The sequence below is a fragment of the Enoplosus armatus genome, chromosome 7, assembly GCF_043641665.1.
Source record: "Enoplosus armatus isolate fEnoArm2 chromosome 7, fEnoArm2.hap1, whole genome shotgun sequence".
Taxonomy (NCBI): Eukaryota; Metazoa; Chordata; class Actinopteri; order Centrarchiformes; family Enoplosidae; genus Enoplosus; species Enoplosus armatus.
This window is the reverse complement of record NC_092186.1, coordinates 6,174,402-6,192,088: the sequence shown is the minus strand read 5'-3', so window position 1 is coordinate 6,192,088 and position 17,687 is coordinate 6,174,402. Positions and strand designations below refer to the sequence as shown.

Here is a 17,687-nt window from a genome sequence, read left to right as displayed (position 1 = left end):
TGACAAGTCAAAATGGCTTTTCATAATGTCCGTTACCACTTCATTTTCCAAGGAGCAGTTTGCAATTTGTTCAGAGTTCACTTTCCAAGTGGCCGCATGCTTTATCAGATTCCCTGTCAGGAGATTCCCTGTTTTTCTGGGTCTTATTCAAAGATATTATGATTATGCATGGATTTCAGTTCCATGATTTCTTCAATTATTCAAATTACTGTATCTCTGACTGTCTTCACATCTACAGGCCACAGCTATTTCCCCTATGCAATATATCTGTCACTTGTCCTTACAGAAGAACATCTGATAACATGGAATGGGTTCTGTTATGGTCTGTGCATCTAATTCTGAACTGTTCGGAGCATTTCAACCAAAAATATATTGGTTTGAAACCCGAAAAAAAGTTGGTTCCTAGCTGGAACCAAAATATAGCAATAGCAGTTTTACTTGCACATTTCCCCACTGAGGGATTAATAAAGGATTATCTTATTTGATCTTATCTTGATCCGGAGTGTGAACATTGACGACATCAGTGGACGTGTCATAATTTATAGGTTGGAAAGAGAGGATGGAGAAGGTAGGAGGAAAAGTGAGAAATTGTCAGGAAAAGTGTGTAGTGGTCTGCCGACGAAACCCAATGCTTGGTGATGATTTGGTCATCTACAACTGTGTGAACTATGCAACGCCCTCCGCTGATATGACACATCCTTGAATACAATGGTTCCGCTCAAAACTGGTGGAAACGCGGACTGGTTCGCTAGATAACTCCAAGGTTCCAAGAATCCTGAACGGAACCGGTCCAAGAACCAGAACTAATTTGGTGGAAAAAGACTTAGGCTCTAGAGAAGCATACTCCCCGAGTCTACTCAGTTCTTGAGTTTTTAACTGCAGGCGTTTTGTTCAGAACTGACTTACAATCAATTCTAAACGGTTCTTCCTTTCTGGGAAAAAAAGGTTAAAAGGGCAAGCGCAAAATAATGAATATGTTGATCAACGAAAAAATGCCTGTGGCTTTAAAGACAAAAGATTCATACATATACAGTTTTGAAAAAAGCAGTTTCAACTTTACTAAACTATACTTATTTCTCATTGCCTCCCAGATGTTGCCATGGATTAGTGTATAGCTTTATTTACTCAAACTACAGATATTGAATTACCTTTTTGTATAATTGCATCAAGAACAAAATGGTACTTTATTTTAGGTCTAGGAAAACATCACACGTTTATTTTGGTTTTGTAAATACTGATAAGAAAAAGAAAGAAGAAAAGAAAAAAATGTTTTGTTCTGCCCTGTCAATATCAGTGACAGTGATTCATGATTATCTTAACATTGCTGACCTTTCAGCACCTGAGTGCGTACTATTCAGTGCACAATCCCACAGAGGGCGAGTCAAGAACATCATCATTTAAATACACCTGGGCCATAAAGGGCTTTATAAAACATTCCTGCATGCTGAGGCATGACCACTAAATTCCCCAGCTGCGCTCACTCACTCACTCGCATACACCTGTTGGTATGTTGCTTTAACTGAGAACTTGTAAAACCCTCATGACAAGCATTCTTTGGATATTATTGCTGACTAGTTAAGAAAATGATGTAGGTTGTCGTGGAAAGGAAGCTTCAGAGGAATTTCTTCTCAGACGAGTAAGCAGATATAGGGAACTGCACAGAGTGAGGCAAGCTGAGACTAAACTAGTGTGACACCCAAGAATTAACATGTGTCTGCTGATAGGGGATTTTCAGGGAAAACATACTGCCTATGGCTCTCACAGTTATGCTGACTTATCCATCCTTTAACTTCTCAGTATGAATTCTTTAGCCTCTCTCTGTCACTTCACGTACTCTTTTGCCACTTACTCATTCGTCTACATAGTTAATTACTCATTTGTAGACTTAAAGAAACGGAATTTTCACAGGTAACTAGCTCACACCTGGCCACACAGTGTCTGATCTGTACCAATGACTCAGGTGCCATTGTCTTCATTTAGCCTGAGGATCCTCTACAGCACATCTCTCTGTATTGCTTCAGACACAGAAACTTTTGACTCATGCACCCTGTGAATCAGTCTTTCTGGATTGTGCAGCTCAGTTGATTCACTGACAGTCCAGTTCAAGTCATTGAGGGTAAGTCTTCATTAGCAAATTGCCAGTCAAGAAAGTTTTCAGTCTTTGAATTTTGATCATCAAAAGGACATGGTTTCTGACAAGGACATTTTCCTTTCAAACAGTGTAGATAGCCAATACCAAGTCAATTCAATGTATAAATGATAATTAAATATTGTGAGGCCTGCCTAGCGCTCTCTTATTTGTTCTTTAACCTCATCAAAACTTGAGACGTCATTGTTTTTGCTTTCAGGTCTCAAGTCTCAAGTCAGGTCTTTAGGGAGTCAAGTCTGAAGTAAATGAAGTCAAGACTCAAGTCCTAATTTTTGTGACTTAAGCCTGATAGTTAGTTCCGTATTAAAATTAGACTGGTGTTTGGCCACTTGAGGGGCAGCAGAACAACTCATAAACACAGCATTGACATATTATCACCACATAAAGTCATCATGGCAAACAATTGCCTAGTTACACATCCAGCAAGAACAAAGCAAGACCAGCGTTCATTTGAAGTTATATTTTTGGACACCTGATGGATTTATGTCCAATTATCACTCTCTTTCTCAGCTATGGGCTCACTAACTCATGTACACCAACTAGTCCCTAGCTTTGCCTGTCTTCTGTTTGGTACAGTACATAGGTATATTTAGAACTTTTTTGTTTGAAAACAGCTGCCGGCTGCTGCTGGAGAGGAGGTTAATGACTGAACCAAAACAGTAAAGGCAGTAAAACCAAAACAATGAGCTGAAAGACGCAAAAATACTCAGTAGAGCTTAAGGGAACCTTAGAGTCGGGTAGAATTTCCTGCATCACTTCTCACATTACACTTTTGATCCATTGTTGTTAAAAAGATATTGATGGGAGCAGCTAAAGTCAAAATACTATGCTATAAGAAGTATTATTCCAAAATAACATTTTTTTAAATGTACCCTCTTTTACTGGAAACATGTAAATAGTGGCAAAGGAGCTGCATAAAGCAATTCAAAGGAGATGAGCAGTAGAGGGGGTGGCAGGGGAAAGGAACAGGTGTGGTGCTCTTGCTGCTGCTCTGCCACAGTCAAGTCAACACCTAAATCAAAACACCTTCATACCTTTGGCTTACCAGCCGCACAATGTTGCAATTGACACGTACCTAAAAAACTGCTGCGAGTGGCCTGCTATCTGAGATGTTTGCTGCATCTCAGCAACAGCCCTAAAATTAGAGGACGGTGCCCTGATTTATGTGGAAAAGCTAAGGGGGTGGGGGCACATTCCATGACTGCTGTAGGCAGGAAGTTTTGGAATCTCCATGGAAATTAAGACAAAACATAGAGCTCCGCAGTTATTTTTCCAAGTATTTCGCACTGGCCTTTAGTGCAAAATGTGTTCAAATGCCTCCAAAAGGAGACACATGATTTGTTACCAATTGTCCCCTCTATTGCTGCCAGACACATTGATTTACTCACATTATGATACAAATAGCGAATGACTTTAAAAGTGCAATAACTGCAGAGGCAAGATAAATATAAGTAGAGTGAACCAGCACACATGTAAAGACAGCATGTAAAGAATGCACATCATTTCACATGACTGTCATGACCGTTTACTGACCATGCTAAACAAACAACAAAACTCTTCATTATCTCAGAACAAGCATACTTCGTTGACATCTGTTCTTGATCCACTATGACTGTTGCCTTGGTTCAAGTGAGAACCATTCACAGTTGCTGGGAGTCAAAGTGGTGAAATCATGGTGATAAATGCAACAGTCCTGACAACAATCACAGCAATTCCTGCAGGACTCCAGATGTGTGTGGAATGCATACACCTACGTGGGATTGAATTTTTCTTCTTCCTGGCTGGATGATGATGATGATGAGTTTAGGACACTTGAGCGTCCCCAGGAATGAATCTCCCCCTGAAGCTGTTCAAACTTGGCACTGCCTGGAGTCACGTAATTGTAACCTTTCACCTACAGAAGCCCCTAACATCGCTCACAGTTTGGTGGGGGGGCTCTTGTCTTACATGTACTGATATTAGAGGCAGCATGCAGCATCTGTCTGAGCACAAATGGGACCTAAATAATGGTAAATCACAGACCCCAAGGTGCTACATGTGTGTCCACAGGCTGAAAAAGGTATTCAGCAGATGGAGAGTTATTATTGCAGACTTTCTGAGATGAGAGAAGTGGCACTCGGCTACAACAAGTAAAGGCAGCAGGAGGAAAATGTGTGGCATCTGTGGAATGCCATCCTAAGCTCACCAGGGGGAACAAGGAAGGCAAAAATATTTACATTAAAAGTCAAAGTTTACAGAGGAATGTTTGCATGTCAAGGCTGAATCGACATCTTGATATCTAGACAAATCATACACGTAGAAAATAATCTTAACCTACTTTAACCCTCCTGCACTGAGTCACATTGGTCATTTAACACTGGAGGCTCACATAACCATATTCTCAGAATTTATGCTTCGTCACAGTCAGCAGAACAGTCCCTATTGTGAGTCTGAGCAGGTTTTAAATTTTACATCAAGTGAAACAAGATCTTCTGTTGAAGATGAGACTGCCTGAAATTCCAAGTATTACTTCATTTGCTAAGGATTTGAGTGTACAGAACACAAAGCACAGCGCATAGCAAAATACTACTGACGTTAGTCTGTCATCAGAGACTTGTTTGCTTGATGCATAATGGAAAACAGACTACTGGACTGCACTGTGTCAGTCAGGTGAGGGTAAATGTCATAAAGTAGTATTCAGCTCCAAAATCTTGGCACATTAGCAATAAGACAAAAACACTGAGCTCTGGATTTGTGGACAGAGTCCATCGCCCTGAAGAAATATTATGGTTGGAATTTATGATGTTTTCTCCAGATGTTATAGTGTTGTCACAAATGGTGCCAAGGTTATATCTTACCAATATATAACCTTAAAGTTCTTCATTGGCAAAAGGCTTTAAAGATGTAGATAAAGACAAACCTGAGCGGTGCCATGCCATTGCTTCAACGGCCCATTATTCAGAAACCCCAATCATCTGAATCCCATTGGACTGAAAGCCCATTTGTCCGACAGCCCGTTATTCAGAAAACTAACGCCCATTACTCAGAAGGCCCATCTCTACAGTTCTTAGTTCAGTGACTGCTGGCCCTGTCCATTGTAAATCATTCTGTTGTGCCTCACACACTACATGAGCCAAGACTTAAAACTCCCTAATATCTAATAACTAATATCAAACATTTTTGATTTTGTCTGAACAGCAAAGACGACAAAAAGACTGTAGGATATTAAAACAGCTCCGACTCAGTTTTTGATCAGCCTACATCTGACGACTTGGGTGATGGGGCGCGCACTAACTGAGGTAAAACTCTCATGATTTTATTCAGACATTGAAATGTCTCTTGAAATGTTGTTTGGTGTGAGGCCAGAAAGACAGCCTATTAAGGGCAAAGCCCCCACGGATTCAGCCCCACGTAGCAAAAAGAGTGTATATTTTCAGAGCAATGGGCTGTCGGACAAATGGGCTTTCGGTCCAATTGGACATTTTTCTTTTTTTGCTTGACTATTGGGTTGGGAATAAAGGGCCGTCGGAACAATGGACAGTCCCCACCTGAGCTTCAGCTTACTTTCAGTTGTCATCCAGGAAGTGTTTCATTATCCTGAGTAATGCTGCAATCATCTATACTTTTTCATTCATTTTCTGTCTTTGAATGTGACTCCACAGGATAATCATCCAGCGCTGTGGCTTTCATAAAGATGATTTAAAGCAGTATTAACTGTTTTTCCGCCAAATGGAGGCAGTGTAACAAGCTCTAACTACAGCATATTATCACCTTAAAGTTGTGAGCATTTATTTGGAGTCTGGTGTTTTGTGCCTCCTGGCAAACATATATTAACTGTGACTGTCTGCGGAAACTTTGATGCATTTTGTCCCATGTAAAAAAAACTGGCCACTATTGGAATCCATCATGACCAGTATGAATTCAAGCTGACCACAGCCTCCATATTCTCCATGACGGACAGAAATACAATCATCTCTCAAGCCTACAATGAGTAAGATTTTGATACTCAGAGGATGGATGGACTTAATTAGAAATACCACACACCTCTCTTAAAAAAGAAAAGCTGAATTCCTAAAAGATAAAAACAAACCCTTGCTTAATTCAATACTCTCAGGGGCTTTAGTGGCCTTACTCGGTCTGGTATGACCAGTAGCTTACAGTGGCTAATGTAAGCCAACATTAGCAAACGCCAGACAGCCGTGTAACTTCTGTGCTATGGGATGGTGTGACTGCACTCAACCGGCGGATTTGTTTTAGATTAACTGAATTAAGTTATGAGAGAAAAACCTGTCGTGGAATCGTGGTTCCAATAGATCCCTCAAATGTTAGCAGTAAAATCTTTTGTATCTTGCTGCACGGCTAATGTATTCTTAAATTTAGGAACATGCAACTGCGAGAGGTGGTTGCTGAGTTTTGGCACGTCACATTATGTCTCTTATTGATCAAGAGGGCCAATAGCTGTATAGTGACAGTGAATAAACAGTGATGGTCTTGAGCCAATCTTCACTGACACCTCAGATGTTCAGTAGGGTTTTTGTAGAGGTGGAAAAGTATTCAGATCCTTTGCTTCAGTCAAAGTAACTACACCACACATCCTCTACAAGTCGTATCAGCAGCAAAATGTACTTCAAGTAAAAGTACTCCTTATGCAGAAAAATGGTCAGTGTGTTACTATTATATGCGATGTTTGCTGGATTAATATTACTGGTGCATGTGTATGTTGTATTATACTGCTGTAGATGTTTATGGTTGTGCTAATTTAAAACCAGTGCGACAAATCAAAACAGAAAACCTTTTATCAGACATATATTAAGAATTTTAATCTATTATAGTGAAATGTTAAGGCATACATACAAATGTTTCCTTTACAAAAGTTCACAGCAACATCAAAATGGGTCAACCAGCTGAAGCAAGGCGCCTTAACAGAACCTTTTGTATTTGTCATCGGTTATAACTTAAAAGTAGAGTACATCTTTGGCACCAGAAAACAAGACAAAGTATATAAATGAAAAAAACAACAAAAAAACAACAAGAAAATATATTAACTTCTCTCACTTCAAATAGCCATTCATGTAAACACATTCCAAACAAAGTGAAGGGTATTACCTCAAACTGACACTCTGCATTGACCAGCAAATGCATTGTGATGGGAAAACACGATGAAAAAGATTGAAGGGGAATACCAGTCAAATGTGAGATTTCACGTGCTATTTGTGGGACTTCAAACAATACTCCTGTAGATGGAACCTGACAGTGAACTAGAGTTTGTGGGATGATATATTAGCTTCTTCACAAGTCCACTGAAGTTGAATTTTAGCTGTATTCCCCTCTAAAGAGCACAACAAATCTGAATTGTGGCACATTCCAGTTAAATACAAAACCCAGTCCTGGGAAACAGGAGTCTACATTCAGCAGTGTTCAGTGATCCTACACTATGCAGGGAGAAATAAATAGAAGATTCCATGTTAAGGATATAGTCCGCTCAGAAATGTGAGATACTTGAGCAATGGAGAAAACACAGCTGAATATAACACAGTGATGGGGACAACAAATAGAGAAGCAAATGCAGGCCAATAATAGTTGACCATTTCTGTGCTCGTGGTAGAACCAGCTAGCACGGCTCAGAAGAAATAACCAGCGCCAGGAAAGGAATCATGTGGAGAATGCGTGCCATTTTAACAAGGGCGAGGGTCAGACTTTAGATAGCCTTTTTCTTTAACGGGAGCATTCCCTCAGCGAGAGAATGTGAGAAGATTAGCTCCAGCGTGTCAGCAGAGGGGAGCGAAATGCTGGGCAGTCGCCATCTGAGGCCCCAAACATTAACCCGGGATCTGGAAAATTAGACCGCCGCGAATACGCTGTCAATCTTCGCAGGCTTTTTAAAGAGAGAAATGAGCAGACGCTCTGCGGGCTCCGCATTCAAAGGAAGTTTCTAAATCCTCTGCTGAGCTGTGAGCAGGGCCACGAATGTATTTTAAAGAGAGGAGCAACTGTTAATTTAGGTTTGAGCAGTTCTGTTAAACAGAATGATCCTCAAACACGGCATGGAAACACAGAGGATGCTTATTCTGAGTCATTTTATAAATATTCCCATTACTCTCAGAGGGCATGGTAATAGGCTCGCTACTGGAAATTCAAAATAAACCAAGCAAAACATAGACAGGTTGCGCACTTAATCCAGGAAAGAGAGTATATTTGTATATAATTTAAGTGGAGCAGAGCAAGACATTCTTCTCACCTCTCAAAACATATTAACAAGTAACATCACAATATGAGCAGCATTTACAAATATAAATACAATACATCACTAAAAAAAGAAGTAACATGCACAACATATGTGTAGCCAGCAGCCCATATTCCTCTCATAATGCAGAATACTGTCCAGGTACCTTGAAGAATTCTGACTCATGAGGCAAATGTGAGAGTTTGTGAGTCGTGCAGCAGAAGGAAAGCTCAGCTCTCCTCTCCAAACACATTCTGGACTCAGATCCACGCCAGGCGCCTTTCTTTGCACGTGGTCAGACGTCGAGGGAGGCCTTTAACACCTCAGCCTCCGTCATCGTTGGCTGTCACTGTTCAGTCCTGTCCTGTGCTGTAGTGAGCACTCAAATGAGGATTTCAACCACCTCTGCATCTGAGCTGTTGACACTCTTGAATGTCTTGGGTGGTGCCTTTGGCCCCTCCGATGTGTCTACAGTGAAGATAAAGTGAGCAGATTAGAAAAACAACTTTGGCACGCTAAAGCAAATACAACTGCAATGCTGACTATTTGCAAAGCACACAACCTTGTTTACTACTTATTACTATCAACAGTACATCCTTAGTTTGTGCTGATCCAGGGTCTGGTTACACTTTAGATAGTGGTCAAATAGAATAAAGATCAAAGGGCCGTGGTTTGTGTGGTGGTGATTGGATGTCAAGTGCTTAACAAAATAACAAACGCACCAGTGGTAGCTGCTGAGATCGCCTCAGACGTCTTTAGCTTGCCAGGCTCCGCTGTGAGCTCAGGCTCCCGCGGGGCCTCGTCACTTTGGGTGCCGCAGTCTCGGCTCGGGCGCTGGGGCACCACACAGGTTTGGGGTTGCAGCGCGGCAGCAGCAGCACCACCTGTCTGGTCATCCGAGAGGCTCTTTCCTACAAAAAACACAGACAAAGAGAGGAGGCTGCTTAATTGCCCACTTACATCCTCATTCACACACTCCTGAACATCTGCGGAGCTCTTCCCAGGACTATTTTGGATCGGGCTATTCTGGAGTGAGAGATGATATGCATTCCAGTTTAAAAACACGTTGTGTATTTGAGGGGCACTCAAATAGAGGGTTGTCTCCTACTTCATTTTTTTTAGGAAGTGTGCATTCTGTCTGGCAGACGCTGACCAGTCTGCCAGTTGTCGCTTGATAGCATGTGTCATTGAAAGATTCAAAATTCCTCCGTGGGCAGACGTCTTGTGCTCACCTTTACTCTCTGTGCTGCTGGTCACAGTGTTGATAGAGGGGACGGACCTTGCCAGACGAAGCCCCTGTTTCTCCAGCTTGCCCTGCTCCCATCTGGAGCGCTGCTGGAGGACTTTGATCACAGCGTCCTTCTCGAGGAGCTGAGCGTGAAGTGCGCGGATCCTAAACCCATGGGATACGCCATTAGATCAGAAAAACTCACCAAGAAGCAGGCATAAATTACTATTTATTAACTATCTGACAAGAATGTGGAAAGATGTTTACCTGTTCTCCATCTCCTGATGTCTATGACTCGTCAAAGGCAGGTCTTCATTAAAACTATTGTTTGGTGAATGTCGGGGTGAATGATTGATGATGGTTGTATCTCTGCAAAGGAAATAGAGATCTGTTAAAAAACGTCCCTAAACTTCAATAAATATGTGTCTTATTTCAGATGTTTTTATCTTTGCTATACTACTCAATGTTTTATTGTACCTCTGTGCTGCAGCAGTGGCAGCTGCATCCATTGCAAACTGCCTCATGGTGCTCTCCTCCAGGTACTTTTGCTCCCACTTGGTGATGTCTGCCTCCAGGGCCAGAATGCGCTCCTCCCTCTCCCTCAGCTGCTGCTGCAACGTGGTGGAGCTCAGTTCTGAAGCCGTGGGGTCAGCCGCCTGGTTCTTCGACTGAGATAACAGGGAACAGTTGTTAACATTAGGCTTCCAGGGAAACAAACGACTTTAATTTAAATTAGTATTTTGACATTTAGGGAAATGCGCTTGATCGCTTTCTTCAGATGAGAAGATTGATACCACTCTCACATCTGTACGCTAAACATGAAGCTATATAGGACTAGCTGGTTAGCTTAGCTTAGCATAAAGACTAAAAGTAGGGTGAAACTGCTAGCCTGACTCCATCCACAGACAAAAAAATCTGCCTATTAGCACCTTAAAGTGTGTTGTATGGATTAAACAAACAAAATATAAAGAGTACATAAAACCAGGCTAGCTGTTTCCCCCTGTTTCCAGCCTTTATGCTAAGCTAAGCTAATCAACACCAACATTTAGCGCACAGAGAGTGGAATCTTCTCATCTAACTGTCATGAAGAAAGCAAACCAAAATGTTGAAGTATTCCTTTAAATGACAGTGTAACGGCCTCTCCTCCTCACCTGTTGCGCCCTGAGGCTTTTCAGCTCCTGCTCCAGCCGCGTGCGCAGCCGCAGCTCGAGCGTCTCCCTCTTCTCGCACGCCGCCTGCAGCTGACCCAGCGCGCTCTGCAGCCGCTCCACTTTCTCCACGTAGGCTCTCTTCCTCTGCAGCTCTTCCTCCAGCTGCCGGTTGCGGGCCTGCGCAGAGGCCAGCGCCTGCTCCAGCAGCTCCCGTCTGCGCTGGCACTCCTCCCCGGAGACGCGCAGGTGCTGCACCTGCCTCTCCAGTTGTTCCCGCTCCCGCTGCTGCTCTTCATCTAAGAAAAGGGAGTAGGGTGAATGGTGGTAAGAGCCTGGAAGATATGAGGTTATCCTCCCTTATTGTCCTGGGAATATAGCACCCTGGTAGAAGAGGTGAAATGAATGCTAAAGAAGGGTATACTGTATATATGACTATGACTATGCAGTGGCCATTGATGGGGTCAGTCAAGTGGTTATGTAAGCTCAGGTAGTTATATTTTGAATGGAATGTGACCCAACAAGAGACATCCACACACTGCCATCAAGGCATCATGTGGTCTTAAATCTAAACGAATCACAGAGTTTCAACCACTTTGCTGTACCTGTGAGCTTATTAAATAATTCTCATTTACTAATTAAAACCTAGCCTTTGTGTTAATGAAAACATTTAGACAGGAAAGCCAGTTTTATCTGCTGTGCCACTTTAAAAAGGGGGTTGATTACACAACAGTGCATGCCTGTGGAGGGAATGCAGACTTCCTCTTATCCACTTACGCACACAGGCATAGCTTTGTACTGGGAAAAGCTCTGGAATGCTTCTAAGGACGTGAAGTAAACAAGCAGCTCAGAATATAATTCAAGAGGTCCTTGTAACAAAAAGAAAATATATAAACTACACATCCCAATATTGTATTTTAAATGTGACGTTGCTCCTGTTGTTAAGAGATAACTGTTTCCAGGAAAAGCAAATGGACAATATTTTATGATCTTATGGCTCGAGACAACGACATGGCTGTTTAAAATACCCAGCAATGTGCAATTGTCATTCCAGCTGGGTAATGTACAACAGAACAGTAGGGCTGATTATGTAACTACAGCTGATTCACAAGTCTAATCCTCATTGTCAGATATGTCTATGCAATATTTTTAAAATAAAAACACTGAACATTGTCAAAAAAAATCATTCACAAATGTAACGAAAGTGGCATTTGACAAATAAAAAAAGCTAATTAAGCTGAGGTTAGTTGGGTTTACTTTACAGCACATCCCTGCACAGGACAGAAAAGGAGGATGGAGATATTCACAACTGGCCGATCATGATTAAACCATGAGGTAAAGAAATGACCAAACAAGGAGACCGAACTAGCCAGGGGTCATGTAAAGTTGGGCCTGGACGCCCTGGAGTCCCAGACTTATTAGTTCCCCTTGAGGAGGGAAGTCAGCAGTGATGCAAAACTGAGCAGGGAGGGGGGCGAGAGGGAGGGAGGCATTCCTAATGGTGGAACAGCCTGAAATACCTAAAAAAAATTCCTGGAATCCAGGCCACATTTACTACAGCTATGAAAAATGGCTGGCGTCTAAAGTGCCAAGAGTAACTCTGAACATTAGAGATCGAGCCATCTGTGTCCCCACATGCAGGGCCACCACCTCAGTGAGGGAGGAAACCAATCCCTGCTAAACTATGTCCCTGCCATTGTTAAGTGCTTCACATGGCAGTGTGATTTGTCAAATCAGATTTTAAAAACAAATAGATTCTACTCTTTTATGACATGAACAAAGCCATGAGGCCACAGTTTCTATAATAAAAGACTGATGCAGACATAAACTTACTTTGCTCCAGCAGTTTAACAAAGACATGCTGTCTCTGGTCTGTACACTCTGCCTCCTTGGCCGCACGCTGTTTGGTAGCTGTGTCAAGTTGTTCTGTAAAGGGGAAAACACAACGGTTACACTCATTGGGTTACATTTAAAGGCAGGCTGTGCTGCATTACCAGGACAGCTTTGGGTCCGACAGATATATGGGCACGTACCTCTCAGGTCTCTGTTGAAGTCATGCATCCTCTTAATCTCGGCCTCCAGTTTGTTCCTCATTGTTTTCTCCAGAGTTTCCCGCTTGGCAGAGCCTTTCATCAGAGTCTCATAAGCCTCAGATATCCTTTGAATCTCCAACTCCAACTGTGGAGAAAAGTGTGAGAAGATGATCAGAATCTGGGAGAGGCATTCTCATTCACTGTCTGGACTGTGGTTTATGTTTCAGTTGTTAATATCAATGAGGCTAATTAGTCATCTCTAGAAAAAGCCGCCCTTTTTCTTTTTTTTACTGCCTGCAGGCAAATGGCTTTTTAACACTTATGCGCAACTGAATAGCGGGAATCAACATTCCTGAGTGAACACTTGTGGGTCCCAGGTGTCGAGGCATTTATCTCCTTTCATGGCAATATGCCAGCATGTTGGAAAGACAAAGGGGGTAGGATGTGTTGTAGCTGGAAAGAGGAGAAAACTCTCAACACCTAACTGCCAGAGCACATTTCACACACCATGAAATAAGTATGATAAAAACTGTCACTCCTCCAATCACCGGGATCTCTCTGCTGCACATATTCCCTAACTGCCAGACAGCCTATCACCCTGACATGTACTGGCAGGAAACTATTGTTTTACAACTTCCACACCCTCTATGAGCCATGCGCTCCGTTCATCGCACCACCTTCCTCTCTCACCTTCTGCAGCCTGGCGGCCTTCTCGGCGTAGACCTCCAGCTCCTTCCTGAGCCGCTCGTTCTCCCGCATCAACACGTCGGCCTGAGCTGAGTTATTGCTGGAGGCTGCGGGGATGCTGTTGTGAGCAACCTGGGACTGAGCAGACACGTACCTGCTGAAGGGAGGGGGGGGACATGAGTAATTCATTACAACACTGCTGGAAACCACACGGTCTGGGAAATACTGAATGAAAGAACCGTCTGAAAAACTAAAACATAAATAATGTCCTCCATGTGTTGTGATTACCTGTGATGCTGTGAGTAGAAGGGGGGAGGGGGGTCTCTGTAGTACTGTCCATGCTCCTGTGAGTGGCTGAGCATATATCCAGGAAGTCTGGCAAAGAGAGGATAGTCCGGGGGTGGCCCTCGCTGGTCTACACACTGTTGGGCCCCTTGCATCTCAGGTGCCACAGCGTTTGTAACATTGTTATGATACAGCTGTGGATAGCTGTGTGAAGAGCTCATGGCCAGACTGTGTCTAGGTCCGTTCCTCTCCAGAGACAGCTGCATGAGCCTCTCACTGAGGGAGCGAGCGTGCTCCCTCTTCAAATCCCACTGTCCCTCACCGTGGCCCCCCATTACGTCCACGCTGGGCCCTTCCTGCTCCGCTTGCTGAGAGATCAGGTACTGGGAGTGGACCTTGGCCTCCTCATAGGTGGGCAGCTCCTCTCCATGGAGCTGGTACAGACGGCACACCTGGCTCTCGGAGTGGAGGCAGTCGCCCTGGTGCTCCTGGCCTTGAGGCTCCTGTCGCTTTGACATCTGGATGTACTGGGACTCCTCTTGGGTCAGGCTCTCCAGAGAGGAGCGAGGACTGCCTGCGCCCCCGCCGCCGCTGCTGCTGCCCCCTCCACGCAGGGCCTGCTGCTGGATAGCAAGAAGTGTGCGAGTGTCTGTCAGGTTCCCGTAGCGGAGCTGCTCTTGGATGAGACGGTGCAGGACCGTTCCAGAGGAGTCTTCAGCAGTTCTCATTTCAGTCCAGAGGGAAATTAGCAAAAAAAAAAACAGCCTAGAGGTGGCAGCTTGGGCAATTCACAAGTCACAAATCTGAGGGAAGAATAACAATAATCAGATTTAGCACTTCTCAACATACATTTTATCTCATCAGCTCAGTTTGTTTTCAGGCTTCCTCAATCCTATTGTTAACATTCAATGATCAGTGGTAGCAGAAACTGTAAATAGTAAATTAATTCTCAATCAATTTACTGTTGCACAATGACGTCTGCTGTAAGTGCACGAGCTGCTGCTGGATTTACCCCTGACAGTGATGTCAGTGCAGATCCAGTTTTATTGCCCACGCACTCCAGTGCATAACTTTGTCCAGTCAGACAGACGCGTAATACTCAACGGTTGCTATAAACATCACAGACTTCCCACAAACTCACACAGCAACAAATAGGCTACTTTCCAAAATTTGACATTAACTACAACTAAGTATGGACCCAAAAGTACTAACTAATGTAAAATGCTTCATTTAAAAATCTAAAAAAAGATAACTGTGGGAATGAATGTGATAAAATCCTACTGAGAGGCTTTAAATAGACCAGAAATCCAACTTTGTGAGATTAATTTTAATTTCACATTTAGTCCAGGAAAGGTGATGCTCTTCACTAGATTAAATATATAAATTAACCGCCAGGACTGAGCTTTAAACAAAACATTAAAACTCACATAATTAGCCACACATAAATACTGCGCCATGCACCTAAAAACCCCGTGCCAAGTTACCAGGCATCCAAACACAATCCGGCCGAGAGATAAAACAAAATGTTAAATTTACCAAATGATAGTCTCATCGCACGCGAGACAGTAAACGGCAGTATTCACTTCAATTCAACACAAGTTCCTCGAGCTCCTTCTTCCTCTCAGCTCCTCCAAGTACGTGTGTGTGCGCAACGGCGGCCAGCAGCAGACTGAAGCGGAGCGGCGAGCTGCACGAATAAATAACTGAGGGCCGATTGTTCGCTGCGGCTGGAATGACTGGAATGTAAAGGCTCCAAGTCCCTGTGGGATCAAAAGCAGAGCACAGGGGAGGAGGAGGAGCAGCAGGAGGAGGAGGAGGAGGGGAAGGCGAGGGGGGCGAGAGGAGGAGGAGGAGGAGGGGGTGAGCAAAAATTGGATTCAGAGCAGCAGCACATCTCAGCTGGCTGCTTGTATCATGTAAAGCAGCCTGTTGTTGTTGTTTTTGTTGTTTTGTAGATTGAGGAATTTTAATTCCCCACTGCCCCTGAAGTTAAAGGAGATCCTTACAGTTTTAGGAGCAACAGAGGAATGTTATTGAGAGACTGCAGGAGATTTAAAAAAAAAAAAAAAAAAGATCATAAAACGCAGTAAAACATTACAACCTCACTGTCATAAAGGCTTTATTGAAATAGTCTGGGAGTGTAATGTTAAGAAATGTGATGATATATAAGGGTTTCTGTGTCTCAATGTCAAACACAGTCTCAATCTCTCGTTAGAAAAAGTGGGAAAATGAAAGGGGCTGCAGTGTTTTCATTACCATTCATCTATTAATGAATCTTTTAGCCCATAAAATGTCAGAAAATTGTGGAAAAACACTCCCAGAACAATTGGGAGAAGTTGAATTCCCAGAAGTCCCAGGTGGTGTTTTCAGAGTCCGTTGGTTAACGGAGGAAAACAGCAAATTCTCCCATTTGAGAAGCTGAAAACAAAGAATGTTTGACATTTTTGCTTGATAAAGCAAATGAAATGTTTGGTGATTATGTAGAGCGACTAATCGAACAATCAACTGTCAATCGTCACTAAAACTGATAAAAATGTGATATTGAGCTGAGACCTCATTATAATGTGTGTTAATTAAAGCAGAACCGTATTGCATGGTGGATTTTTACATGATAGAAACTACGCAGACTTTGGCTAGAGATCTTATTGTAACTACCACATTGAGGCAGTGATGAAAAAAATATATAATTGAGACATGGATTAATCATTATTTTCTTGAGCTGCCTTTTGTTTGCATGTGCCTGGTAAATATTTAAGCCATGGCCCGTGCCAGTTAATTGCAGAGTGTGTGTCTGTGTGTGGACATGGAGGGAGAGGGGCGGGTGTGAGGCACGCTGCCTGCCAGCTGTCCGTGGACTGAAATCCCCTTCCCCTCCTTTAATAAGAGCTCTGAGAGATGCATTGTTCTCCCCAAAAAGCAGACATGACGAGGGCAGCCCTGCCATCTGCTGTTCTCCCCTCCACCACTAGCACCGGCTATATGCTTCACACACACACACACACACACACACATACATGCATGTAGATGGAGACCCTGGGATCAGCTGGCAGTGGGGGTTGGGTCGTAGTGTTGGATAGTATTGTCATAGAGTGCAGCCTTTTTTGCATGGAAAAGGATGATCCTAATGTGGTGGTGGAGGTTGTGGGGTGTAAACAAGTCTCCTCTTGTTTACGCGGTGCAGGCGTTCAGCACAAAAACTGCAGGTTACTTTATCTCAGACACTCGCAGGCAAACGTCCACCTGCTGATTTGCATGGCAGTTGAAGGCCAACAGTTGCTGAAGAATGCTGATTACCTCAACAACTGATAACAATCTACCGGTTTTGCCATTTCATGATTCATCTGGGTTGACAAAGTTAAGAGCAGAGCAAGAGGTTTATACATTTTATACATTTTAATGGCATCTTATAATGTGCAGTGCTGCAGCTCACTAAAGGATTAGTTTGATATTTTGGGAAATATACTCATTCGCTCTCTTGCCGAAGGTTCAATGAGAAGCTTGATACCCTCTCGTATCTGTCTGCTAAATATAAATACTAAATATGCTACGGTCAGTAGACAGTTAGCTTAGCTTAGCACAAAGACTGGAAACGGCTCTGCCCAAAGATGAAAAAAATCCCAGTACCAGCACCTCTAAAGCTCACAAATTACACACTGTATTTAATTTGTACAAAACCGAAGAGTAAATAAGTTGTGTTTTTACAGGGGTTTATGTTATCAGCTTGGCCAAGAACAGTCACTTCCTGGAGTCTTGTCATTGCCACAAGGTTGCCAGGCAACTACGAAAGACCCTCAAAAAAAAAGGAAGGAAGGTTCAGATCTGCCTACCAGCACCTGTAAAGCTTACTAATTAACACGTTATATCTTATTTGTTTATTACCTACTAAAACAAAGTATAAATAGACTGGTAAGTGATTTTTTTTCTACAATTGGATAGAGCCAGGCTAGCTGTGTCC

The 17,687-nt window shown here is 43.0% G+C and overlaps 1 protein-coding gene across 2 annotated transcripts; it reads right to left on the bottom strand.

Moving 5' to 3' along the window:
• Nucleotides 1-6,921: 6,921 nt before the first annotated feature.
• Nucleotides 6,922-15,391, bottom strand: amotl2a (angiomotin like 2a). 2 transcript variants are annotated; one of them, XM_070908673.1, is made up of 11 exons: nucleotides 15,269-15,391; nucleotides 13,736-14,535; nucleotides 13,451-13,604; nucleotides 12,761-12,905; nucleotides 12,561-12,653; nucleotides 10,731-11,026; nucleotides 10,057-10,247; nucleotides 9,847-9,948; nucleotides 9,584-9,744; nucleotides 9,074-9,262; nucleotides 6,922-8,819 (listed from the first exon to the last, which is right to left on the bottom strand). In XM_070908673.1, the coding sequence occupies exons 2-11, from the start codon at nucleotides 14,458-14,460 to the stop codon at nucleotides 8,734-8,736; spliced, it is 2,142 nt and encodes a 713-aa protein (XP_070764774.1). In that variant the 5' UTR covers nucleotides 14,461-14,535; nucleotides 15,269-15,391; the 3' UTR covers nucleotides 6,922-8,733. The 2 variants fall into 2 exon arrangements, with proteins under 2 accessions (XP_070764774.1, XP_070764775.1); XM_070908674.1 differs by having other exon boundaries at nucleotides 13,451-13,601.
• Nucleotides 15,392-17,687: the final 2,296 nt, after the last annotated feature.

What these genes read in the sequence shown, in the direction of transcription:
- amotl2a (XM_070908673.1), bottom strand. Translation starts at nt 14,460, where the DNA reads ATGAGAACTGCTGAAGACTCCTCTGGAACGGTCCTGCACCGTCTCATC. An exon ending in AGGCCGCCAGGCTGCAGAAG is followed by an intron (nt 12,906 to 13,450) that starts GTGAGAGAGGAA and finishes TTTTCTCCACAG; the next exon opens with TTGGAGTTGGAGATTCAAAG. An exon ending in GCCACTGCTGCAGCACAGAG is followed by an intron (nt 9,949 to 10,056) that starts GTACAATAAAAC and finishes TTTCCTTTGCAG; the next exon opens with AGATACAACCATCATCAATC.